General features: G+C 42.1%; 1 protein-coding gene across 1 annotated transcript in view; it reads right to left on the bottom strand.

The window, feature by feature from the left end:
• Nucleotides 1-2,713: 2,713 nt before the first annotated feature.
• Nucleotides 2,714-27,182, bottom strand: part of LOC124031428 (monocarboxylate transporter 2-like) — a 30,444-nt gene continuing 5,975 nt past the window's right edge. The window contains exons 2-5 of the mRNA XM_046342651.1: nucleotides 16,617-16,837; nucleotides 12,342-12,485; nucleotides 7,300-8,142; nucleotides 2,714-3,900 (exon numbers count right to left, since the gene is read on the bottom strand). Of these exons, the coding sequence (XP_046198607.1) occupies nucleotides 3,632-3,900; nucleotides 7,300-8,142; nucleotides 12,342-12,485; nucleotides 16,617-16,833 (1,473 nt within the window). The 5' untranslated portion in view covers nucleotides 16,834-16,837 and the 3' untranslated portion in view covers nucleotides 2,714-3,631. The remainder of the gene's footprint in view (nucleotides 3,901-7,299; nucleotides 8,143-12,341; nucleotides 12,486-16,616; nucleotides 16,838-27,182) is intronic.

Below are 27,182 nucleotides of genomic sequence, written 5' to 3'. Positions count from 1 at the left end.
ATAAACCAGCATCACCAGTTCTCAAAAGTCAAGAAAAAAGCCTATTAAACTAATATCCATCTAATTCTAGTTTAAAAAAAAATCTTAAGTCTAGTTGACACCATCTCAACAAAGACAGAGACTTACATTTTCCTGTTGTAATCTTAGTTCTTAACTAGATTCGACACATCAATGTGAAATGTCAATCACTTTTAAGCGTGTCTTATATTAGCCTCAGTTCATCATGTAAGACAAGCATGTACATTTCTGCTCATGAATTAACTTGCTCATGTCTTGTCAAGTACCCCTAAAATATGGTACTGAGTGTACAAAACATTAGGAACACCTGCTCTTTCCATGACATAGACTGACCAGGTGAATCCAGGTGAAAGCTATGATCCCTTATTGATGTCACTTGCTAAATCCAGTTCAATCAGTGTAGATGAAGGGGAGGGGACAGGTTAAAAAGAGACAATTGAGACATGGATTATGTATGTGTGCCATTCAGAGGGTTAAAGGGCAACACAAAAGATTCACAGTGCACTCGGAAAGTATTCAGACCCCTTGACTTTTTCAAAAATTTGATGCGCTACAGCCTTATTCTAAAATGGATTAAATACATTAAATACATAAATCTCCACAAAATACAGCATAATGACAAAGCAAAAACAGGTTTATAAAAAAAGAAAAAACTGAAATACCTTATTTATTGAGGTCAGGTGCATCCTGTTTCCATTGATCATGCTTGAGATGTTTCTACAACTTGTTTGGAATCCACCTGGTAAATTCCATTAATTGGACATGATTTGGAAAGGCACACACCTGTCTATATAAAGGTCCCACAGTGCATTGAAGGAATTGTCCGTAGAGCTCCGAGACAGGATTGTGTCGAGGCACAGATCTGGGGAAGGGCACCATCTCTACTGTGAAGCATGGTGGTGGCAGCATGATGCTGTGGGATTTTTCTTTTGCGGGAGTTACTGCGAGACTAGTCAGGATCAAGGGAAATATGAACGGAGCAAATTACAGAGAGATCTTTGATGAAAACCTGCTCCATAGCGCTCAAGACCTCAGACTGGGGCGAAGGTTCACCTTCTAACAGAACAAAGACCCTAAGCACACAGAAAAGACAACGCAGAAGTGGCTTCGGGACAAGTCTCTGAATGTCCTTGAGTTGCCCAGGCAGAGCCCGGACTTGAACCCGATCGAACATCTCTGGAGAGACCTGACAATAGCTGTGCCATGACTCTCCCCATCCAACATGCCGGAGCTTGAAAGGGTCTGCAGACAAGAATGGGAGAAAGTCCCCAAATACATGTGTGCCAAGCTTGTAGCGTCATACCCAAGAAGATTCGGGGCTGTAATCGCTGCCAAAGGTGCTTCAATAAAGTACTAAGAAAAGGGTCTGAATGCTTATGTAAATGTGATATTGTTTTTTGCTAATTGTTTTTCCTTTGTCATTATGGGTTATTGTGTGTAGCTTGGGGGGGGGGACTATTTAATCCATTTTAGAATAAGGCTGTAACGTAACAGAATGTAGAAAAAGTCAACGGGTCTGAATACTTTCCAAATGCACTGTAAATGCTTTTGAACATGGTATGGTAGTAGGTGCCAGGCGCACTGGTTTGAGTGTGTGATGAACTGCAACACTGCTGGGTCTTTCACACCCAACAGTTTCCTGTCTGTATCAACAATGGTCCACCAGCCAAAGGACATCCAGCCAACTTGACGCAACTGTGGGAAGCATTGGAGTCAACATGGGCCAGCATCCCTGTGGAACGCTTTTGACACCTTGCAGTCCATGCCCTGATGAATTGAGGCTGTTCTGAGTACAAAATGGGGTGCAACTCAATATTAGGAAGGTGTTCCTAATGTTTTGTACACTACATTGCTCCCTCTCAAGGACCACAAGTTCCCAACACGATTATCATGCAGTCATACCTTCACCGCGAAGATAAAACCTAATAAAAGGGGACAACAAACATGTCAGCATGCCCTAAAAGTCTTCCACCTACCCTGTATGGAAACGTTGGTCACTGAACCACCCCTGTGGATCCACCAGAGACTAGAGTTGTTCTGAGAGACAGCATGAAGGACAATGACCATGGGGCATTATGGGAACACACAGGGGGTAGATGAGGGTTGGGGTAGGGGGTCAACAGCGTGGAGGGGTGAAATATATTATAATAAGAAAAAGAATGTCAGACTCAGCGACTATCCCCTTGTCTCTGGGGCATCCCCCCACCTTGCCATGTCCCAGGACCTTGGGCTGGGCTGTGGGCTGGTGAGTGTGCGGGTTCTAATTTATTGGCTTAGTGATTTGCTGAGCGTGTCAGAGACTTCATGCGGCTCAGTGCGCTAGTGTGGAACATCCGGGCCTTGCTTCATTAGCTAGTCATGCCCTTAGCGCTGACATTTTCAAACTTGTTACACATCTTTCTAATTGGTGTGAAAAATTGGCCACAGCTACAAACATTAATGGCTGCATGGTAAATCTGGCTTTGACACCCAGTTCTGTGCCACTTGGACTGTCATTTTTCTCTCCTGCTGTTAATATGCAGCAACATTTTTTTACAGACATGCTTTTGTCTTAGCTGAATTGTAGTGGTAAAACTACAAGAAACAATATTATCCATTACAATATTTCTTTAAGCTAAATGTCAAGAGTTACGAATGAAAGTATTCAGAGTTGTATGCTGTTTCGTTATTGAAATAATTCGAATCAAATACTGAATAAGAATGATGGCATTTATTGCTGAGTATTCTACCCAATCATATTAACTTTGGATACAATCCTTCAAATACATTCCTTCCAGTTAGCATCTTAAAACAATAAATCCATCTTTAAAAGAAAACAAACAGTTTATGCAAATCTACAGCCTAGACATGAATTATATTGTCATCGTAAACTTCATTACAGCTGAATCCGTGTTCATTACATTCATTCTATGATCTGTTTGGGAACATTTTAAAGCAGACACTTCTTTTGGTCATATAAGTGAAAAATGGATCCTGAAAAAGACGCATAACATGACATCATAATGTCAGTAACAGTGCATTCCTCATCCACCCATTTTAACATCAATACAGGCAGAAGAGTAAAATGTTCATGACTACCACAAGGCTGAAATATTACATCCTCGTCATGGATGTGACAAACCTCTCAACTGCAAATGTTTGTTCACAGTTTCATCATTGATATCAAGTATGTATTTAATGGTCATAATTCACAGAGTAACACTCGATGTAACTTTACATTGATTTATTAGGTATTTTTTTGTTTCTAATGAATTATTAGAGCCTGGAGTTGTCCCTGACCACGAGAAACTGGATACTAGCTGGGACTGCTCAGGGGGGGGGTTGGCACACCTGGCTGCTCAAATAAATAACGTTTCCTGGAAAGGATTACACTGCTATTTGGTCTCATACAGCCAGAAGTAGTTCTCTCCAAACAGCCTTTGTCAGCATGGGGAAACAGCTGTGTAGTCCACCAAGGTTAGTAGTAGAGTTAACACATTAACAGGAACCAACATAAACAGAATCAAATAGGATGTGTGTGCGTGGGTGGAGGGGATATGAGATAGGCCTATACATTGATGTACTGAAATCAATATAGTGTGCTTGTATACACTGTTGTGATGGATAGCATGTTTCAGTCTCCCTGGGTGTCTTGTTCCTTCGTAGACTCAGGCTCTTCTGCTCTTTCCTCTGAGGAAGCCTCTCCCCTCTCACACAGCCACATACCCTGCTCCTGGTTCTCACAGCACTCCTTCACCTCTCCCTCCTCCTGCCTCCTCTCCCGCTCCAGCATCCTGTAGTTGTAGATGTTCATAACAAAGAGGAAGAGTCCTGCGAACACCATCACCGCTCCACACATGAGGTACAGGTACTTGTAGTCACCAAAGGTGTCCACCAAGGCTCCTGCAGGGGAGCAGAAATGATACGGAAGGTTAAACAAAGTCTCTGTTCCCTTTTTCCGATCAAAAGTTCACTTATAGAAAGTATAGTTCGACAAGATCGCCACAAAAATCCCCCCTGCTTATAGTATCTTTCCATCAACAGGTTGTTATGGGTTTAGGGAAGCCTTTCCCCATCTCGCTCCACGAGGTGAATCAGGAGGTGTAACATGGGTATGGTTTAATGTGCTTTTCAAACTCTGTTCTGCAGAGAAGAAGATAGGACGATCCTACTGGAGACATGCAGGAAATAACATGGAGCCATTACACCTGGCCACGCTCCACACTGCTCTCTGGGAAGGCAATTTTGTCTGCTGCACAAGAACGAATCAGGAGTGTGGCCATGCCCATTCTGAAAACGATCAAAAACTAGCCCGCTTCAGAGGGAAAAAAAGTGACAAATGTAGTTTATATCAGATTGGAACCATAAGCTTTTTGAGCCTCCATCCTCCCCTGGATCGTTCTGCAGTCCTCCCCATCTCACTCAGCCTCCACGGTGTGTATCTAATTATCTGTCTGTCCACCCCTCCGCCTGTGTATACTGTATAACACTCTGCAGGGTTATGCATGTCAGATGTTTGTCGGATCTGCTAAATTGATTAACGAAGGTGAAGATCATCTGTGACAACGGTGTACTATCCCAAGCTGTACTATCCCTGTACTAGCTATTGTATGGGGAGTTTATGGTCATTGACTAATTCAATCACAGTGAATACATTTAGAAAGTTTTTACAGCTGAGCACCACAACATGATTTACACCCATAAACGTTTTATGCATCTAATCTAACTTCCATGTGTTTGTACAAGGAGACATTGCCTTTGATTGCCCTCTGCATTTCAAACTTTTCTAAGAGTATTTACCTGTAATGGACTAATGTCTGGCAAACTCAGTTACTAATGGTCAATTACCGAGTCTGAAATAATCAACAACACTAAACACCCACTATACATAAACACAAAGTTAGGTTGTTAAATGGAGGGGCAGTTTTCAGGTTAGGTAAACCAATTAAAAGACTGTTCTTAATGAGTCAATTTTCAATGAAGCTGATATGGACGGGGCCATTCATTTATCTCTCTCTCTCGTGTGTGTGTGTGGGGGGGGGGGTTCACTTTGCCCATGGTTCAGTATAAAGGGAGGGGATGGGTCACTTTGCCCATGGTCCAGTATAAATCAGCATCAGGGCCATGGTCTGATTGAGGGTGTTCTGTCCTGTGGGCATATGCAGATAACCGTCACCCTAATTAAGGCAGCCCTTGATTGGCTGAACGGTAATTAAGTCCATCTGGCTTAGTCACCTCTTTTCTAAATGCATATTCATGGCTTCCAAGTTACGGGAGTCTGATGAGTGAAGTGAGGTCTTTTCTAAATGCATATTCATGGCTTCCAAGTTACGGGAGTCTGATGAGTGAAGTGAGGTCTTTTCTAAATGCATATTCATGGCTTCCAAGTTAGGGAGTCTGATGAGTGAAGTGAGGTCTTTTCTAAATGCATATTCATGGCTTCCAAGTTACGGGAGTCTGATGAGTGAAGTGAGGTCTTTTCTAAATGCATATTCATGGCTTCCAAGTTACGGGAGTCTGATGAGTGAAGTGAGGTCTTTTCTAAATGCATATTCATGGCTTCCAAGTTACGGGAGTCTGATGAGTGAAATGAGGTCTTTTCTAAATGCATATTCATGGCTTCCAAGTTACGGGAGTCTGATGAGTGAAGTGAGGTCTGAACTGAGATTCCATTAAACACGAGAGCAAAAGGATAATTACACCAATTACATCACTTCCTCCTAATTAGGCTGACCCCCAGGTTAGGGTAGAGGCACGGCGCAGCACAACGAGGCTGGCCGTAACGAGGAGACTTGTAATGGGAAACGTAAAGACTCTCTGGAGAAGAATGCTCAACGTGCAGAGAGATGCATTTGCCTCCATTAAATGAGCACCTCAGAACGGGGTCGCTCAATACAACCAGGAGGGCTATACATTTACACCTCCTTACAACTCTGCAGATGAGAGAGAAGCATAGGAATGACTACAAAAGGATCCTACCTACCTGACAGACAAGACCATAGGATCTCTATGGACTAGGCAGAACACCAGTTTGTCTGGGGAAGAGAAGTGTGTTCTACCATTTCAGAGACTGAAATGAGATTATCTCCAGGAGAACATTTGTATTATGTATTATTATGAAGCACACAGGTTGTTCAAAGTCCATAAGCAAGTTCACTTCCATGAAAATGTGTTATTTAACAGTTTGGGCTGAGCAGAGAATGGTAACATTATTAGTTCTCCTCTGTGCTAAATAACATCAACGTTGACTGTAGAAGATTACGTTTTCAAAAGTTGTGCTATCCCTGGCAATTTCAGGGAAATATGGTCCTGTCAGAATAATCTTACACAATGATGCCTAATCAGTAGTAAGCTATTATGTGGAAATGCCTCCTCTGAAACCTTAGAACCAGAGAGAGATCTATGACATTGTTTTAATAGTAAAGTCTACTAGATTGTGCTTGCTAATTAGGATTTGGGGTTAGAGTCAATCACTTACAGTGTATCTTTAATCTTCCATGAACGTATCGTCAGCTAATCAAATTAAGTTGGGAACACTGCAATGGTCAAATGTTTCTGTAACGCCAATAACTAACTCTCCAAGCTTTTGTCTGCAGACAGTGATAGTAGAGGTCTAATGGCCTTATACTCTAGGCCGAGGGGACCTGGGAAAGAGAGAAGGGAAAATAGACAGCGAAAGAGTCGCAGAGAGACCGTCATTACCCTTACGGCTTCTTAGCTCCGAAAAATGTTCCATAATTTGTGTGGAGGATGAATCCTCTAGCGGGCGTGCCCTGAAAGCCGGAGCGGCCCAGCTTATTTACAGCAGTAAATAACCGTGACCAATTACTGCTTTTCTCTAGGAGGGCCGTGCGCTCCAGGCCGCCCTGCTCACCGATGATAATCCAATTCTACTGGAATGTTTTACAATAATGACACCCTGGAAAGAAGTTGGGCTCCACTCCACCACCATACAGGCCGTGACAGAGGAGCAGAGTGAGAAAGAGAGCAACAACCGACTAGTTGCTTTTTCTGCTTCAAATAAATTATTCTTTTTTTTTTACCTAACGTCTTCTAAAGTAGGACTCCTCCTTCTCTCAAGTGCATGTGTAATACTGGGATAGTACTGAATGCCATGTACTGAACGACGATGGAGAGGTGATCTTAGAAGAACTGGAGGGAGAGTGGTGACTCGAGTAAAATAGTGCTTGTCCTTTTGTCAATAGGTTCTGTTGGCTAAAGCCGTTAGCTGTCTATGAGCTGTATGTGTATTGACTCTGGAGAAGGAGGGGACTGTGGGCTGTGTTCAGTGTGTAGGCTTACCTCCTATAGGTGGTCCCAGGAGCACGGGGCCGCACTCTATGATGGTGGCCAGTCCCACTGCACTGGAGAACCGCTGAGGCCCCACCAGGTCCATGAGTGTCTCAAACAGCAGGGCACACACCATGCCAAACGCTATACCAAAGAACACTGAATAGGCCGCCAGCCCCCAGTACCCACTGGCCAAGGGGCACAACAGGTGGCACATACCATTATAAATGATGGCAAAGCTGAAGAAGTACTGGATCCTGGGCCTGATCCACTTAGTGTTAGCTATCAGCCCAGTCCCCGGCCTGGCAAACATGTCCACGAAGCCCATGATGGAGAGGAGGAAGGCGGAGGAGTACTCATCAAAGCCATGGCTCCGGGCGTACGGGGCCAGGAACACTACAGGGGCGAAGAAACCGAAGAACATCATTGTGTTCCCTACAATGTAGATCAGAAAGCCTCTGTGCTTGAAGAGCGAGAGGTCCAGAAATTTGTTGAAGTTTTCCATACAGCCTTTCTCAAGCTGTGTGTTGTGTCCATTCACCTGGGCCTCAGACCGGTCCGTGGGAGGTTTCTTCGGGAATCCGTTTGTCTGCGTGAGTTGGCCTCCAGTTGGCTTTGGACAAATGGGCCTCATGAGAGAGCCGGCAACACAGCAGTTGAGCAGCAGAGCTCCCAGGATGAAGAAACTGCCCCTCCAGCCAAAGTGGTTAAACAGGAACTGGTTGATAGGTGCTAATGTACAGAGGAAGACTGGACTTCCTGCCATGGCCAGCCCATTGGCTAATGGCCTCTTGACCTGGAAGTACTTCCCAATGATTGTGAGGGACGGCTGGAGGTTAAAGGAGAGTCCAAACCCTGCAGGAAATACAAGAGAGGAGAGTAGTTACGTTCACATGTCACATTTTCAGAGGATACAATTTAAAACGACTGGTACTACAGGATTAAATGAAGACCATTCTACTTTGTGCACATTAAGGTTCCATCTCATTTCACATTGCCAACTAAAATCTCATTTGAGGAAGCTGGAACATTTTCCGATTTTTTTTCTACATTTTAATGGCAAATTAGAGACTCCAGGTAATTCATTCACTACCACCTCCTTTCCCCAAAATCCAATTTAGTAACATTTCAGCCTGTAAATGAGCATCTTATTCTCTAAATGAGTCTCCACTTTAAGATGAAGAGCTCCAGGTAGCAACCTCGACTGAACCATTCCATCATTCTAATGACTGCTAAATGTCTGCTGCTCACAATCCCCCACTGAACAATGCCCACTGAGCTACACAAATTCCAAAGCCTAGTTTTAGTTCACAGATATAAATAGTTCTCAGTATGCATTCTTCCTTGATTGAGAAGTACATGCTAACACAAGACTTAATGCAAGGTAGATATCCCAGCTCCACAGGGCATTTTGATTCGTTTTCATCTTCATTGTTTTAGGAGTTTTATTCAACAATTATCTCTGTCTCAACTTGATTGAACTGGGATGCTCTTTAAAGCACAATGATTAGAAATAAATACTCCTTGTATGTGTTATTTGTCTCTGAGATGGTACAGAGGGAGGACATCTCTTCCACTTAACTAGTTGTTGCATGCAGAAATAATATATAATTGACATAAGTATTCACACCCCTGAGTCAAAACATGTTAGAATCACCATTGACAGCCATTACAGCTGTGAGTACTTCTGTGTATGAGCTTTGCACACCTGGATTGAACAATATTTGCACATTATTATTGTTTTTAATCTTTAAGCTCTGTCAAGTTGGTTGCTGATCATTGCTAGACAGACATTTTCCAGTCTTGCCATAGATCTTTAAGCAGATTTAAGTCTAAACTGTAACTAGGCCATTCAGGAACATTCAATAGTGATATGTTATATATGAATGCTTCCGCTCAGTGTTTGAGATCAATTGACACCCTTCATGATGGAGCATTGAGATGTATTTTAAAACTGCAAAACCCCTTATACACCACTGCACCTTATATACTAGGGTTGGCTGGCATTCTTTAGTCACTCGTATGCTCAGTCACTGGTATACTTTTATTTACAAAGCCATTTTGGGCTTATTACCATTTTCTTTGGGCATTTTTATTGTTCAGAAATGTGGCGGGCACTCTCTTCGTTCGCTGGACTTTATCCTGCTAACTGTTCCAAATGTCCAAACTGAATTTGGTAAAAGGGCTTTTATGTATTCTGCACCATCGGCTTGGAACGCCTTACAAAATAGTTTTAAACTTGACCTGTCAATGTTTTTAATTTGCTGTTTTATGATTTCGTTACACTTCTGTGATTTCTATGGTTTTTACTAAATCACGTGTAGTTTTTCACGTTGGCAGTCTGTAATGGGGTAATGACTTGGTGCTGCCTATCTCGGTCAGGACGCTCTTGAAAAGGAGATTTCAAATCTCAATGAGCCCTTCCTGGTTAAATTTAGGTAAAACAATATATAATAATAATAATCTTGGTAAGCAACTCCAGTGTAATTTTGATCTTGTGTTTTAAGTTATTGTCCTGCTGAAAGGTGAGTGTCTCCCAGTGTCTGTTGGAAAGCAGACTGAACCAGGATTTCCTCTTGCCAGTGTTAAGCTCTATTTACTTTTTTTGTATCCTAACAAAAACACCCTAGTCCTTGCTGATGACAAGCATACCCATAACATGATGTAGTCACCACAATGCTTGAAAATATGAAGTGGTACTCAGTGAAGTGTTGGATTTGCCCCAAACACAGCACTTTGTATTCTGGACAAAAATTTAATTTATTTGCCACATTTTTTGTAGTTTTACTCTAGTGCCTTATTGCAAACAGGAAGGATGTTTTGGAATATTTGTATTCGGTGCAGGCTTCCTTCTGTTCACTGTCATTTAGTTTAGTATTCTTGAGTAACTACAGTGTTGTTGATCCTTCCTCAGTTTTCTCTTATCACAGCCATTAAACTCTGTAACTGTTTTAAAGTCATCATTGGCCTCATGGTGAAATCCCTGAGAGATTTCGTTCCTCTCCGGCAACTGATTTAGGAAGGACGCCTGTATCTTTGTAGTGACTGGGTGTATTGATTTACCATCCAAAGTGTAATGAATAACTTCACTTTGTATGTGTGGGGTACAGAGATGAGGTAGTCATTCAAAAATAATGTTAAACACTATTATTGCACACAGAATTAGTCAATGCAACTTATTTTGTGACTTGTTCAGCAAATGTTTACTCCTGAACTTATTTAGGCTGGCCATAACAAAGGGGTTGAATACTTATTGACTCAAGACATTTCAGCTTTGAATTTCTGTCATTTGTAAACATTTATAAAAACATAATTCCACTTTAACATTATGGGGTATTGTGTGTACGCCAGTGACACAAAATCTCAATTTATAATAATTAAAATTCAGGCTGCAACACAACAAAATTTTGAAAAAGTCAATAGGGTGTAAATACATTCTGAAGGCACTGTACGTGTATGTGAGAGAGGGATGTGAGTCTTAGTGTGTCTCAGTGGGCCAGGGCAAAGAGGAGGATAGAACACAACACAAATCTATTAATCCTCCAGGCCTGCAGCTCAGTGGCTGGTTAATGAGTCTCGCTGGGTGGCGTTTGGCAGCCACTGCCATGTGGGGGCCTGGACGGTAGCCTGTGGGAGAGAACAGGGAGCCCTGGTAAACAGTGCTCTCCTGGAACCAGAATGGCACCATTCTAATTACACCTGAGCTGCCCCCCCCCCCCTCCCCACTCCAGTGCACCGGACACGACCCAGAGGCTGAGACTCCCCCGGCCTGAACCCAGACAGACAGCACGCCAGCCCAGCCAGGGAGACCAGGGCCACCCAGAGAGGATGTGTAGCCCCATAGGAGCACCGCCAGGGCTGGTTGAGGGCTGGGGGAGGGCTGGTCTATCGGCAGGGTAAACAAATTTAAGCCCGTGTCGAGACTGGTTCATTTACACAACACATGTCCTATTCGGTGTCCTGTGTAAATCTAAGTGTGCGTTCTCTAATTCTCTCCTTCTCTCCTTCTTTCTCTCTCTCGGAGGACCTGAGCCCTAGAACCATGCCCCAGGACTACCTGACATGATGACTCCTTGCTGTCCCCAGTCCACCTGGCCATGCTGCTGCTCCAGTTTCAACTGGCCTGGGCCCTAGGACCATGTCCCAGGACTACCTGACATGAGGACTCCTTGCTGTCCCCAGTCCACCTGGCCATGCTCCTGCTCCAGTTTCAACTGTTCTGCCTTACTATTATTCAACCATGCTGGTCATTTATGAACATTTGAACATCTTGGCCACGTTCTGTTATAATCTCCACCCGGCACAGCCAGAAGAGGACTGGCCACCCCACATATGCTCTCTCTAATTCTCTCTTTCTTTCTCTCTCTCGGAGGACCTGAGCCCTAGGACCGTGCCCCAGGACTACCTGACATGATGGCTCCTTGCTGTCCCCAGTCCACCTGACTGTGCTGCTGCTCCAGTTTCAACTGTTCTGCCTTATTATTATTTGACCATGCTGGTCATTTATGAACATTTGAACATCTTGGTCATTTTCTGTTATAATCTCTACCCGGCACAGCCAGAAGAGGACTGGCCACCCCACATAGCCCGGTTCCTCTCTAGGTTTCTTCCTAGGTTTTGGCCTTTCTAGGGAGTTTTTCCTAGCCACCGTGCTTTTACACCTGCATTGTTTGCTGTTTGGGGTTTTAGGCTGGGTTTCTGTACAGCACTTTGAGATATCAGCTGATGTACGAAGGGCTATATAAATAAATTTGATTTGATTTGATCGTCCCCGATGTCTTTCCTGAACCCTTATATCTAACGTTGTGTTTTAGGTATAATTAATCAACTACATTATCTTCAATTGGACCACAATTAGAATTATTTAGGTTCACACATTTAGTGCATAAAGTAAACTTTTGGATTAGGCCTACAGAAATAATTATCAAAGTTGTCAACTTTCCTTCAGTTAAAAACAACAGATTTTTGTTACTGTTGAGTATGATTTGGCGCACACATAAACATAAAATCACAAAACAAGCCACGTCAATCAAATGTATGAAATGAGTGGGTACCTCCAATGATTCCTACGCATATGTACAAATGCGTAATGGTATTGCCGAAAGAAGCAGTTACCATAGCAACACCACACATCACTCCACCAGCTATGACCACAGGCCGGCTTCCATAGCGATTCACCAGAATACTGCTGATAGGTCCTGCAAAGGAAAAGAGTAAGAGAGTAGAGAGGAGAAGGGGAGAGAAAGTGTCAGTCTTAGGTTCATGGATAGGCAGTTGACACCCGACCGGTAGATCTCTACCAAAACCTAACCCTTCATCCCTATTCATTACCCCTAACGCACTGCCGGTCAAATATCCATACATGGGAACTCATGTTTAAAAGGGCTTGAAGAGGTAACTGATGTTCTAAATAGTTATCTTATCTACATAAGCAAAGCAAGCCAGTGACTCATGAGCATTTCTCCTGACAATGTTCCCGCAAAAACAGCTAGTGTGAGTGATCAATCAGTAATTAAAGAGCCTTCTATATTTCGGTCTCTCTTTATCCTTCATTCATAACCCTGCCACAGAGAACACGTAGAACAGTCCTTTAGCATCACACAACGCTAAATCATTCCCCGCAATTCATTAAATTAAATAAAAGGAGGGAGCATCAATCAAGAAAATATGTAGGCTGCCACGATTATTGAAATCTCAACATGCTGCCTTTCTAGTCAGTGCTAGAATGACAATCTGCAAGGAGGGTGGGTGATAATTGAAAATTCCTAGTAAAAAAATAAGCGGATTAGTTTGGCAGACAGCGGCTATTTCAATCGCAAGTTTACGACTGATGATTAATCTGAATAAAATAATGGTGTTATTTTTACCACTCTGAATCCATTCTCCAAAATTGATTACATGTGTTAAAAAACACATTTTAAATAATTGTTGTTTACTTACATAGCTCGTGATTTATGCAAAAAAAACAACTGAAGTGTCATTTAAAAAAAATCAGATCTCTAGTATACGGAAAGTATTGAGAACCATTGACTTTTTCCACATTTTGTTACGTTACAGCCTTATTCTAAAATGTATTAAATTGTTTCCCCCCTCATCAATCTACAAACAATACCCAATAATGACAAAGCAAAACAATAAGACAATCTTTAAATTCATTACAAATAAAAAAAAACTTAAATATAACATTTATAAGTATTCAGACCATTTACTCAGTACTTTGTTGAAGCACCTTTGGCAGCGATTACAGCATCGAGTCTTCTTGGGTATGACGCTACAAGCTTGGCACACCTGTATTTGGGGAGTTTCTCCCATTCTTCTCTGCAGATCTTCTCAAGCTCTTTCAGGTTGTATGGGAATGTCACTGCACAGCTATTTTCAGGTCTCTCCAGAGATGTTCGATCCGGTTGAAGTCCGGGCTCTGGCAGGCCACTCAAGGACATTCAGAGACTTGTCCCGAAGTCAGTCCTGCATTGTCTTAGCTGTGTGCCTATGGTCATTGTCCTTTTGGAAGGTGAACCTTCACCCCAGTCTAAGGTCCTGAGCGCTCTGGAGCAGGTATTCATCAAGGATCTCTCTTGCTCCGTTCATCTTTCCCTCGATCCTGACTAGTCTCCCAGTCCCAGCCGCAGAAAAAACATCCCCACAGCCTGATACTGCCACCACCATGCTTCACTGTAAGGATGGTGCCAGGTTTCCTCCAGACGTGACGCTTGGCATTCAAGCCCAATTCAGACCAGATAATCTTGTTTCTCATGGTGAGAGTCCTTTAGGTGCATTTTGGTAAACTCCAAGCGGGCTGTCATATGCCTTTTAGAGAGGAGGGGCTTCAGTCTGGCCACTCTACAATAAAGGCCGGATTGGTCGAGTGTTGCAGAGATGGTTGTCCTTCTGGAAGGTTCTCCCATCCCCACAGACGTTCTCTAACAGAACTCTGGAGCTCTGTTAGAGTGACCATCGGGTTCTTGGTCAGCTTTCTGACCAAGGCCCTTCTCCCCTGATTGCTCAATTTGGCCGGGCGGACAGCTCTAGGAAGTCTTGGTGGTTCAAAACTTCTTTCATTTAAGAATGATGGAGGCCACTGTTCTTGGGGACCTCATCATATGCTGCAGAAATGTTTTGGTACCCTTACCCATATCTGTGCCTCTACACAATCCTATCTCAGAGCTCTACAGACAATTCCTTCGACCTCATGGCTTGGTTTTTGTTCTGACATGTACTGTCAATGGTGGGCACTTATATAAAACAGGTGTGTGCCTTTTCATATCATGACCGATCAATTGAATTTACCACATTTGTAGAAACATCTCAAGGATGATCAATGGAAACAGGATGCACCTGAGCTCAATTTCGAGTGCCATAGCAAATGGTCTGAATACTTCTGTAAATAAGGTATATTTTTTATTTTTAATAAATTTGCAAAAAATTCTAAAAACCTATTTTAGCTTTGTCATTATAGGGTATTGTGTGGAGATTAATGAGGGACATTTAGTTTTAAATCCATTTTAGAATAAGGCTGTAACGTAACAAAATGTGGGAAAGGACAAGGGGACTGAATACTTTCCGAATTCACTGTATATTCTGACAATGACCTTGACGTAATACTTCCTGTAAAAGCAGCTGTACGCTACACAGGTTCAAAGAATAAATCAAATTCTCATTTTATTTCCCTTCGTTTTTTAATCAAACCCTGCTTCTCATCCCGTCCCACAGGTCCAGCGGAAGTACACCATATCAGGTCTTATTTCCCTCTTTTCATTGTTGAAAAATGCTATGTTTAGTAGTGGCAGCATAGATATTTAAAAAATACACTTGTGCATGTACAAATCTACAACATACCGCAATAATTTCTGGATGATAAAAAAAAGACATGTAATCTGAGCAGTGCCCTAGCTAGAACAGATTCGTCCAGCCTAGCAAACCCCAGTGAGGATAGGGACTAGTGGTATGTATTGCATAGATCACATCCTCCCAGTTCCTGTGTTACTTTGGGGTTGCATCCCAGACATCACAATTTTCTCTCCCATTATAACTTTATCACTCTGGCTCCCTAAGTCATAGGTCCCCTGAAATGCTGTCACGTTTGTCCCATAGGGACTTGGTGCGAGGCCCAAATGTGCTGAACCCATGACTGATATATTTTCCCTGTCTTTTTTCAACTGGGTGACATTGCAAAAGCTGAGCCAAGGACAATATGATAAAGCCATGTGCCTCTGCCACTGAGAACAGGAATATTTCACAGGATTCTCTATGCTGGTGACTGCAGGTGAGTCAGGCTCCCTGTCATCTTTTAACCTTGCAGCCACTGATTGATTTATCTCAAACTTCAATTGGATCATTCTATTATAATATCTCAGTGTCATCTAATGAGTCATGTAAGGTGCCTAATCGTTAATAAATTCCGGCCCAGGCGTTGAGTAACAACAGGGATTTCTAAGACGGTAGTTTTTTCTTATTGTGACATGGAACACTTGTGTTGGTCATTCATCACACCAGGTCCCATCAAGGCTTGCGGCACAGACTGACAATTGTGAATATAAATGCTCATGCAAACAGAGCAAGGGTAAACAAAACAAAAAAACAGCATTTTCAGCTGACAGACAGTCTATATATGTGTGCCCTGGATCAACACTCATGTTGGCCAACTGAACATGCCCCAGGGTGAATCCCCTGCCGCCTCACGTCCCCATTCATAAGTGAAAGAGTGGCTTTGTTTAAATACACAAATTTGTGTCAGGTGTAAAAATCACATGACTAACCTATGCCAAACCCTTCCATATAAAGCCTAACACTAGATGCAAGATGCAGCCACTGGTCAACGAGTTTCTTTAATTCAATATATTTACGGGTTTCCAAAATGAGAGGTTGCTTTGTGAAAGCTCATTAGAGTTAAGTAAGACAGCAAGCTTCTTATTCTCTGCTTACGCTATCAGCATGATAAAGTCGGTTGCAATTGCTTGGCCTTCATCTCAAATAGCCTACTACTGGATTTTCTTCAACTAGTAGATTTACTAAATAAACTACAAACATCTATGTATTATTCGGGGATAATAGCATCTCATTTTAGAGAACAGTCTGATGACTGCACAAAGACTTCACTTCTTAGGCTGTCATAGTCATTTGAACACAGTAGTACTCATTCTTCTTGATTAGTTCCAGCTATTACACTCAGCGGTCACATGCACGATACAGGCCTACAATTTGGGGAGGAAAAAAAACAAGCAACGGCAAAGCTCCATACAAGACATGCATCCGTTAATACAATCTGTACATCGTGGTCCTCATGTGACTTGATGCTGGCTCAGAGCTTGATTTCATGAATGCCTACTCACCGCCTGCATACATGGCTGCCAGCATAATGGAGGAGATCCATGCTATCTGGCTGTAGGAGGCACCGAAGATCAGCTGGATGTCTTTGAAGAAGACTGTGAGGGCTTTGGGGAAGGCATACGAGAAGCCAATGGAGATGAAGGCCCCAAACACCACGACCCAGCCCCAGCCCCCGTCTGGTGGGATGTACCCCAGAGGAGATTCTGGTGCAGGGGACATGTTTCTGTCGATAGAAAAGAGGATGATGATGAAGTTCACAATCCGGATCAAAGTGTTTCATGACAGCAAAAACATGATCTTGAATATACCTTTTTTTAAGTACATGCACAAATCACTACAGAGAAAAACAGTCAAATCATCACTTTATTTCCCCAAACCATAATTGTTTGACCCAGGCATTGTCTGTTTGATATTTACACACGTTTAAAGTGACAAGTTACTGCTGTCACGGAGAGGAGCATGCAGGCCGAACCTCTTTTGTGATTTGATTAGTTTCAAGTCAGTCGGGATTTCTACTTAATGCTGTTGAGTGTATGGGCAGTTTTCCTGTTATGTCATTAAATGAGACCTCCAAGAGCTATTTACAACCTGTCAGAAATGTCCAATTGATCAACCTATAAGCTAGGTAGGTAAGTTAGGCTAACATATTGAACGCTTGTAGACTAGTTATCATGGCCTGATTACGTGCCTTGAGGCCTCAACCCCCAGGGAGCCCCCACTGACTTTTTGGAGATACTTAGCTATCATATAAAACACGTAAGACAGGTCATGAACTGCAGAAAATTCATTTTAAAAAGTCAAAAAGGTTCTCTATGCCCCATGGCAAAATGTGTAGAATTACAAGAAATTAGCATTAAAAAAATGTATCTGCCAAGAGGGGTGTGAACAGTTTGGGGTTTCATGGGTTGTGAGGTAGGGGTTTGTTCCTACACCATTAAATGGCAAATCCACCTGGACTTTTGCAACCTAGGGCATTTGTGTGACTGGACCTTCCCAAAAAGTATTTGAGTAGCCATGGGCTATACAATAAACCTTTGATGCATAGGCTCATGCTACACATATTTTTATGGTTCCAAATGAAAATGTTGTTTAGGAACTGTACATTTTTCACATTAAAATATATGCCATACAAAAACTATTTATTTCAAAGTTTAACAAACCATACAACTCTATGCTAAATTAACACTTTTCACAATTTAGACTGACCATTTTACAAAAACACATTTACGCAAAGAACAGATGCAACGTTTAGTACCTGAAATTTGTCAAATCTCCCTCTGTTTTTTATGTGACCATGGTTTCAAAAAACAATTGAAAATCTGCTCAGAATTAAGATTCAAATATGTCTGCAGAAAGAATGGGATGTCAGCTATTATAATGACACCTTGGGTTTAAAAAAATCTATTTTGGTTATGAACTACAGTAAGGGAAGTAGATTTATACCCAGGAACAGAACTGCAATAATGGCATGTCATCATTAGTCCCTGATCTGTGCTACACAGAAATGCATAATGATGGTTATAAAAAAATAATACATTTAATTTGTATAGCGCTACTGAATATATAAAGTACTGTGCTGAACCGTACTCAAAATCTTTTAACTTTACTGTACTCTCCCAATTTGTGAAACATAGCATCTATGATTGGTTCAGATTTGGTCGGGGGGGAGGGTAGAGACAGCGAGAGACAGAGAGAATGTTCTCCAGACTGTTTTCACACTTGTGTTGACCACCAGATGACTGAAAGAGAAAGAAAACAGTTACGAGCTGAACAAAACAGTATGCCAGTGGAAGGGTAGAATGTAGCAGGTGACTCAATGGTGGTTTGTGTGACCAGTGTTCGGGGTAATGCGTTACAGTAATAATACTACTTATGCGGTGACGAGTAATATAACGGAGTTACTGCTATATTGAGTAATAATATTACAGCTACTGATCAAAGAAATATGCTGATACTTTTGTCATCATTCCCTTCCCATTACAGTTGCAATTACAAAAAATATTGGGGATTATTATTCCCTCTGTTGGCAAAATATTTAAAAATCCTCCACCCTAATTGTTTTTTGTCCTATCACAAGGTTTTTGTTCACACACACACGCACACGCACACACACACACACACACACACACACACACACACACACACACACACACACACACACACACACACACACACACACACACACACACACACACTAAACTATAAACTGCTTTAGTTAGGGAGATAAACATATTTGAGATGCTTCTGCATTTCGACTTTCCCAGCGTGGAAGTACACGTTGACCAGTGGCTGCATCTTGCTGCCTAGTGTTAGACTTTATACAGAAGGGTTCACTTCCTTGGCGGGAAAACAACTGTGGTGAACCTGGTGAGTATTACATTTTCATCATTATATGTCGGTGATGTGAGAAAGCATAACATGTCCACCCTGTTAAGCAAAAACACAAAAAGGTGTTTATTGAATTCCATCATTTCAAAATATATTTGTCAAACAATGCAAATTCCTTTTCAAGTGACAGCCATTATCCTAGCTTCATCACGATCACTTGGAGCTCATTTTAGCTCAAAATGTCAACCCTATTATCGTAAACCCTGTTATCCATGTACACGTAACAGGGTGGACATACACTCAATAGGGTGGATAAATGGATATCTTGCAGTAGTGTGTTGCAAAATATGTGTTTTTGTTCATAAATTGCATTACATAATTACAGTATATTTAGCATGTATAGTATTTTAAGAATAAGTAAATATCAATTGAATCAGGTCTTTCTGAAAGAATGGCACCTCTTCTTAGTGCAGCTGACAGACAGCGGCAATACAGAGAATGATGTAATGCTGACCCAGAAAGAAGGAGATAGTATTTTGAGAAATGGAGGAGACAGGGAAGAAGAAGACAATAGCTGAACAGTGTGCAGAAAGGAAGAAATGGAGAGATTCCAAAAGGATACTCAGAGCCAGGGCCAAGGCTAGTGCGATACTGCAGTCCCAAACACCCCCTCAACTCCTGAAAATCAGCCTGTGCCTTCAAGGTTAGAATATGCTTAAAATAAGGCATTTAAGATTATTAGTTGCTAAACTTTCTACTAACTCTAACCATAATCCCTAACCACAACCCATAACCTCAATCCCGATCTACTAAGAAATCTTTACCTTTATCTCTGACTCTACCTCTATAATCCTAACCATTCATTTAATGTGTTTTAGGCAACTCCAGCAAGTGGAACGCATTAGAAGAAAGAAAACACACAGTAGACTCCAAAAAGAGATTTTACAATCAGAAGTGGCAAAGGAGAGGAGAAAAATGAAAAATTCAGGAAGAGGTATGCAAGGATTAGGGGAGAACAGGCATCTGTATCGCCTCGTTCAACAGTCAAAGCACTGCTGAGACATCAGAATGTGACATAACGTATCAAGAGGGCTCTTCTCTTTGACACATCTCTCATTAAAGATGTCAAAACAAAATACAGAAATGCAAGGAAACAGAAGAACAAGCAAAACATTACAAAAGTGACCTCTGTGAATATACTGAAGAAGTATTGACTTCAGAAGCATGCCCAGACAGTGTTGGGCTTTTCAAATAGGAGCGCGAAGTTGGAAGGGGACCTTTGCTCTTTTTTGACGAGGAAGGAAAGGAAGCAGAACAGAAAAAAATTAATCAAAAATTAAGGATTTCTTCCTCCGTGATGATGCAAACAAACCACCACACGACCACCACAATGAAAAATTTGCACATGAAATTCCAGTCTAAGGAACTAGGTCAGTTGTCCTATACCTCCTTCTGCCGCCTCAGGCCATTTTGGGTTGTTACGCCCAATGACACTGATCGTGAAACTTGTCAGTGCAAAACCCATGAGAATTTACAGTTTATGGCAAATTCTCTTCACAGCCTTGGCCTCCAGTCCACCAAAAACCTTGAGGACATGGTCAACTCAAGTATGTGTGACCCGAAATCGAAGCTATGTGCTTTTGGTGAATGTAAGGATTGCTTCCTCACCACTCATCCAACTCTGAAACCTCCTGGGAATGTAGAAGTTCCTCTGACAATGGACCTTGGAGAAGATCCAAAAAGATGAAGAGAAGTGCTCTATGATAACCGTGAAGAGGGAAAAAGAACTGATCAGTCAGTTATAGGCTCGCTAATTTGATTTGAGGAGATGGGAGAGGCGGAACTTGCAGCGCATCAAGCATCACAAATAGAACCAAGTTCGAACAGTGTGGGTGCAATAATTTAATTTTAATCACCTTTATGTAACCAGGTAAGCCAGTTGAGAACATGTTCTCAATTACAACTGCGACCTGGCCAAGCAAAGCAGTGCGACACAAACAGCACAGATTTACACATAAACAAACGTACAGTAAATAACACAAAAGAAAAATCTATGTACAGTGTGTGCAAATGTAGAAGATTGGGGAGGTACGGAAATAAATAGGCCATGGAGGTGAAATAATTACAATTTAGCATTAACACTGGAGTGATAGATGTGCAGATGATTATGTAGAAGTAGAAATACTGGGGTGAAAAGGAGCAAGAGGATAAATAACAATATGGGGATGAGATAGTTGGGTGGACGATTTACAGATTGGCCGTGTACAGGTACTATAATCAGTAAGCTGCTCCGACAGCTGATGCTTAAAGTTAGAGAGGGAGATATAAGACTCCAGCTTCAGTGATTTTTGCAATCCGTTCCAGTCATTGGCAGCAGAGAACTGGAAGGATAGGCGGCCAAAGGAAGTGTTGGCTTTGGGGATGACCAGTGCAATATACCTGCTGGAGAGCATGCTACGGGTGGGTGTGGCTATGGTGACCAGTGAGCTGAAATAAGGCGGTGCTTTATGTGGCATAGACTTACAAATGACCTGGAGCCAGTGGGTTTGGCAACGAATATGTAGTGAGGGCAAGCCAACGAGAGCATACAGGTAGCAGTGGTGGATAGAATATGGGGCTTTGATGACAAAACGGATGGCACCTTGATAGACTACAGTCAGTTTGCTGAGTAGAGTGTTGGAGGCAATTTTGTAAATGACATCACTGAAGTCAAGGATCAGTAGGATAGTTCGTTTCACAAGGGTATGTTTGGCATCATGAGTGAAGGAGGCTTTGTTGCGAAATGGGAAGCCAATTCTAGATTCAATTTTGGATTGGAGATGTTTAATGTGAGTCTGGAAAGAGAGTTTACAGTCTAACTAGACATCTAGGTATTTGTAGATGTCCACATACAGTTGAAGTCGGAAGTTTACATACACTGAGGTTGGAGTCATTAAAACTCATTTTTCAACCACTCCACAAATTTCTCGTTAGGACATCTACCTTGTGCATGACACAAGTCATTTTTCCAACAATTGTTTACAGGCAGATTATTTCAATTATAATTCACTGTATCACAATTCCAGTAGGTCAGAAGTTTACATACAATAAGTTGACTGTGCATTTAAACATGGAAAATTCCAGAAAATGATGTCATGGCTTTAGAAGCTTCTGATAGGCTAATTGACATCATTTGAGTCGAATAGAGGTGTATCTGTGGATGTATTTCAAGGCCTACCTTCAAACTCAGTGACACTTTGCTTGTAAGTCGCTCTGGATAAGAGCGTCTGCTAAATGACTTAAATGTAAATGTAAATCATGGGAAAGTGAAAGATATCAGCCAAGACCTCGGAAAATAAATTGTAGACCTCCACAAGTGTGGTTCATCCTTGGGAGCAATTTCCAAATGTCTGAAGGTACCACGTTCATCTGTACAAACAATAGTACGCAAGTATAAACACCATGGGACCAAGCAGCCATCATACTGCCCAGGAAAGGGACGTAGTCTCCTAGAGATGAACGTACTTTGGTGCGAAAAGTGCAAATCAATCCCAGAACAACAGCAAAGAAACTTGTGAAGATGCTGGAAGATACAGGTACAAAAGTATCTATATCCACAGTAAAACGAGTCCTATACCAACATAACGTGAAAGGCCGCTCAGCAAGGAAGAAGCCACTATTCAAAAACCACCACAACAAAGCCAGACTACGGTTTACAACTGTACATGGGGACAAAGATCGTACTTTTTGGAGAAATATCCTCTGGTCTGATGAAACAAAAATAGAATTGTTTGGCCATAATGACCATCGTTATGTCTGGAGAAAAAAGGGGGAGGATTACAAGCCTCAGAACACCATCCAAACCGGAAAGCACGGGGGTGTGGCAGCATCATGTTGTGGGGGTGCTGTGCTACAGGAGGGACTGGTGCACTTCACAAAATAGATAGCATCATGAGGACTGACAATTATGTGGATATATTGAAGCGACATCTCAAGACAGTCAGGAAGTTAAAGCTTGGTCGCAAATGGGTCTTCCAAATGGACAATGACCGCAAGCATACTTCCAAAGTTGTGGCAAAATGGCTTAAGAACAACAAAGTCATGGTATATAACCTTGTGAAGACTTACAGAAAACGTTTGACCTCAGTCGCTTTGGATAAAAGCGTCTGCTAAATGGCATATATTATTATATTATTATTATTATTATTACCTCTGTCATTGCCAACAAAGGGTATATAACAAAGTATTGAGATAAACTTTTGTTATTGACCAAATACTTATTTTCCATCATAATTTGCTAATAAATTCATTAAAAATCCTACAATGTGACTTTCTGGATTTTTTTCTCTCATTCTATCTGTCATAGTTGAAGTGTACCTATGATGAAAATTACAGGCCTCTCTCGTCTTTTTAAGTGGGAGAACTTGCACAATTGGTGGCTGACTAAATACTTTTTTGCCCCACTGTATGTCCCATAAACATCACAAATGGTCCTTTTATTCGATTAATTCCGTCGACATATATCCAAAATGTCAATTTATTTGGCACGTTTGATCCAGAAAATACCAGTTCCAACTTGCACAATGTGACTACAAAATATCTCAAAAGTTACCTGTAAACTTTGCCAAAACATTTCAAACTACTTTTGTAATACAAGGTATTTTTTTATGTAAATAATCAATCAAATTGAAGACGGGATGATCTGTGTTCAAAACAGCAGGAAAATAAACTGTAGCTAGCTTTCTGGTCAAGCGCCTCTATCTACCAGTACACTTAAAAAATAAATAAAAAAACTGTCGTGGCGGAAAATGTTTTTGTTCTTGATTGCTCTTCTCAAACAAAAGCATGGGATTTGTTCTCTGTAATAGCTATTTTAAATTGGAAAACGTAGTTTGATTACCAAGATTCTAATCTTTTGAAGGGTGTAAGACACTTGCATTTTCAATAATGTTTAATGTTACGAAGTTGTATTTTTAGTTGTCACTCTGAAATTTCCCCTGATGTTGGTCCCTGTCCCACCTCTCAACAGCCAGTGAAACTACAGGGCGCCAAATTCAAAACAACAGAAATCCCATAATAAGAATTCCTCAAAGATAGAAGTATTTTACACCATTTATAGATAAACGTCTCATTAATCCAACCACAGTGTCCGATTTCAAAAACACTTTTCGGCGAAAGCACAACATATCATTATGTTAGGTCAGCAACTAGTCACAGAAAGCATTCAGCCATTTTCCAACCAAAGAGAGGAGTCACAAAAAGCAGAAATATAGATAAAATGAATCACTAACCTTTGATGATCTTCATCAGATGACACTCATAGGACTTCATGTTATTCAATACATGTATGTTTTGTTCGGTAAAGTTAATATTTATATCCAAATATCTGAGTTTACATTGGCACGTTACGTTCAGTAGTTCCAAAAACATCCAGTGACTTTGCAGAGAGCCACATAATTTTACAGAAATACTCATCATTAACATTGATAAAAGATAAAAGTGTTATGCATGGAATTTTAGATCCACTTCTCCTTAATGCAACCGCTGTGTCAGATTTCAAAAAAACTTTCCAGAAAAAGCACACCATGCTATAATCTGAGTAGAGCGCTCAGAGCCCATTCATATATCCGCCATGTTGTGGAGTCAACATTAGTTGATGGCGTAGCAGTAAGTTGTCCTCTCGTATCGTCTCTCTGTAAATATCGTCTCTTTTTCGTTTTAGATATTTTTTTTAGATATTTATTTTCTTCGCATATCTTTAAAAACATTTTGCTAAACCTAAGCTTCCAAATACTCTTCTGCAACCCGCCAATGTAGCTATTTTTCCTAAAGTAGTTATATTTACTTCGGAACCTGGACCCCATCAACTGAAGCTAGCCAGCCAACTACCAGCTATGCTAGCGGTCTTCAGCTAACCGGTCATCAACTAACCTTTAGCTCGGAAAGCTCTCGCCAGTTCGAACAACGCGACGCTAACCAGAGCATAACGGACCTATTTTTAAAAAATCACTTACCCCCGGATTCCCACCACAAACGGAACATTCTTCTGCTGGATCTTCTTAACTAGCTATCGAGCTAAACAGCAACCCTGGTTGATTACTCCTGGCTAGCGTTTCCACCCACGTAGCTTGAAGCTAGCCTGGCCAGAGCTCCTAGCATACTCCTGAGCTACAATACCTTGACTACGACCGGTCTATCGATATCACTGCATGAAGAGGAATAAACAGACTCACCCCATCGCGACGTCCTCCAAAGGCTTACTCGCTATCTCCTTGCTTGTTAGTTCAGCATGCTAACTGCTAGCTTGTTTAGCCCAGGTCCGCTAACTACTACCTTGTTTACCCCGGCCTGCTAATCTGTTAGCTTGTTAGCACAGGCCTGCTAACCGTCTGCATCGTCGCGTCCCAAAAACGCAGTGGCCCATATGTACTCTCTCTTCCCGATTTAAAAAAAATGTGTTTATACCTTCCGGAAACCTGCCTCACCCAATGTGATACGGAATCGCTATTATCTTTATTTCTAGAACACACTCAAGAACCTCCAGAAGCTAACCAGCTAGCTAGCTACAAGCTATTTAGTCATTGTTAGTTTTCTTAACCTGGATAACACTCGCCAGCCCAGCCCCCCTGCCCCATCCACCGCTGCCCCCTGGACTCTGATCACGTGGCTGCATAGCTGATGCACGCTGGACTGTCCATTAATCACGGTACTCCATTCTGCTTGTTTGTTTTATCTGTCGGCCAAGTTGCCTAGTCAATGTCATCTCACCTGCTGTTGTTATGCTAGATGATTAGCTGTTGTCTCACTGTTTTAGCTAGCTTTCCCAATTCAACACCTGTGTTTACTGTATGCCTCGCTGTATGTCTCTCTCAAATGTCAATATGCCTTGTATACTGTTGCTCAGGTTAGTTATCATTGTTTTAGTTCACAATGGAGCCCCTAGTCCTATTCCTCATACCCCTGATACCTCCTTTGTCCCACCTCCCACATATGCGGTGACCTCACCCATTACAACCAGCATGTCCAGGGATAAAACCTCTCTCATCATCACCCAGTGCCTGGGCTTACCTCCGCCGTACCCGCACCCCACCATACCCCTGTCTGTGCATTATGCCCTGAATATATTCTACCATGCCCAGAAACCTGCTCCTCTTATTCTCTGTCCCCAATGCTCTAGGCGACCAGTTTTGATAGCACTTAGCCGCACCCTCATACTACTCCTTCTCTGTTCCGCGGGTGATGTGGAGGTAAACCCAGGCCCTGCATGTCCCCAGGCACCCTCATTTATTGACTTCTGTGATCGAAAAAGCCTTGGTTTCATGCATGTCAACATTAGAAGCCTCCTCCCTAAGTTTGTTTTACTCACTGCTTTAGCACACTCTGCTAACCCTGATGTCCTTGCCCTGTCTGAATCCTGGCTCAGGAAGGCCACCAAAAATTCAGAGATTTCCATACCCAACTATAACATCTTCCGTCAAGATAGAACTGCCAAAGGGGGAGGAGTTGCAGTCTACTGCAGAGATAGCCTGCAAAGTAATGTCATACTTTCCAGGTCCATACCCAAACAGTTCGAACTACTAATTCTGAAAATGACTCTCTCCAGAAATAAGTCTCTCACTGTTGCCGCCTGCTACCGACCCCCCTCAGCTCCCAGCTGTGCCCTGGACACCATTTGTGAATTGATTGCCCCCATCTAGCTTCTGAGTTTGTTCTGTTAGGTGACCTAAACTGGGATATGCTTAACACCCCGGCAGTCCTACAATCTAAGCTAGATGCCCTCAATCTCACACAAATCATCAAGGAACCCACCAGGTACAACCCTAACTCTGTAAGCAAGGGCACCCTCATAGACGTCATCCTGACCAACTGGCCCTCCAAATACACCTCCGCTGTCTTCAACCAGGATCTCAGCGACCACTGCCTCATTGCCTGTATCCGCTACGGTGCCACAGTCAAACGACCACCCCTCATCACTGTCAAACGCTCCCTAAAACACTTCTGTGAGCAGGCCTTTCTAATCGACCTGGCCCTGGTATCCTGGAAGGACATTGACCTCATCCCGTCAGTTGAAGATGCCTGGTCATTCTTTAAGAGTAACTTCCTCACCATATTAGATAAGCATGCTCCGTTCAAAAAATTGCAGAACTAAGGACAGATACAGCCCTTGGTTCACTCCAGACCTGACTGCCCTCGACCAGCACAAAAACATCCTGTGGCGGACTGCAATAGCATCGAACAGTGCCCGCGATATGCAACTGTTC

Source organism: Oncorhynchus gorbuscha, linkage group LG03 (assembly GCF_021184085.1).
Source record: "Oncorhynchus gorbuscha isolate QuinsamMale2020 ecotype Even-year linkage group LG03, OgorEven_v1.0, whole genome shotgun sequence".
NCBI classification, from domain to species: domain Eukaryota; kingdom Metazoa; phylum Chordata; class Actinopteri; order Salmoniformes; family Salmonidae; genus Oncorhynchus; species Oncorhynchus gorbuscha.
This window is presented reverse-complemented; position numbering and strand designations above follow the sequence as displayed.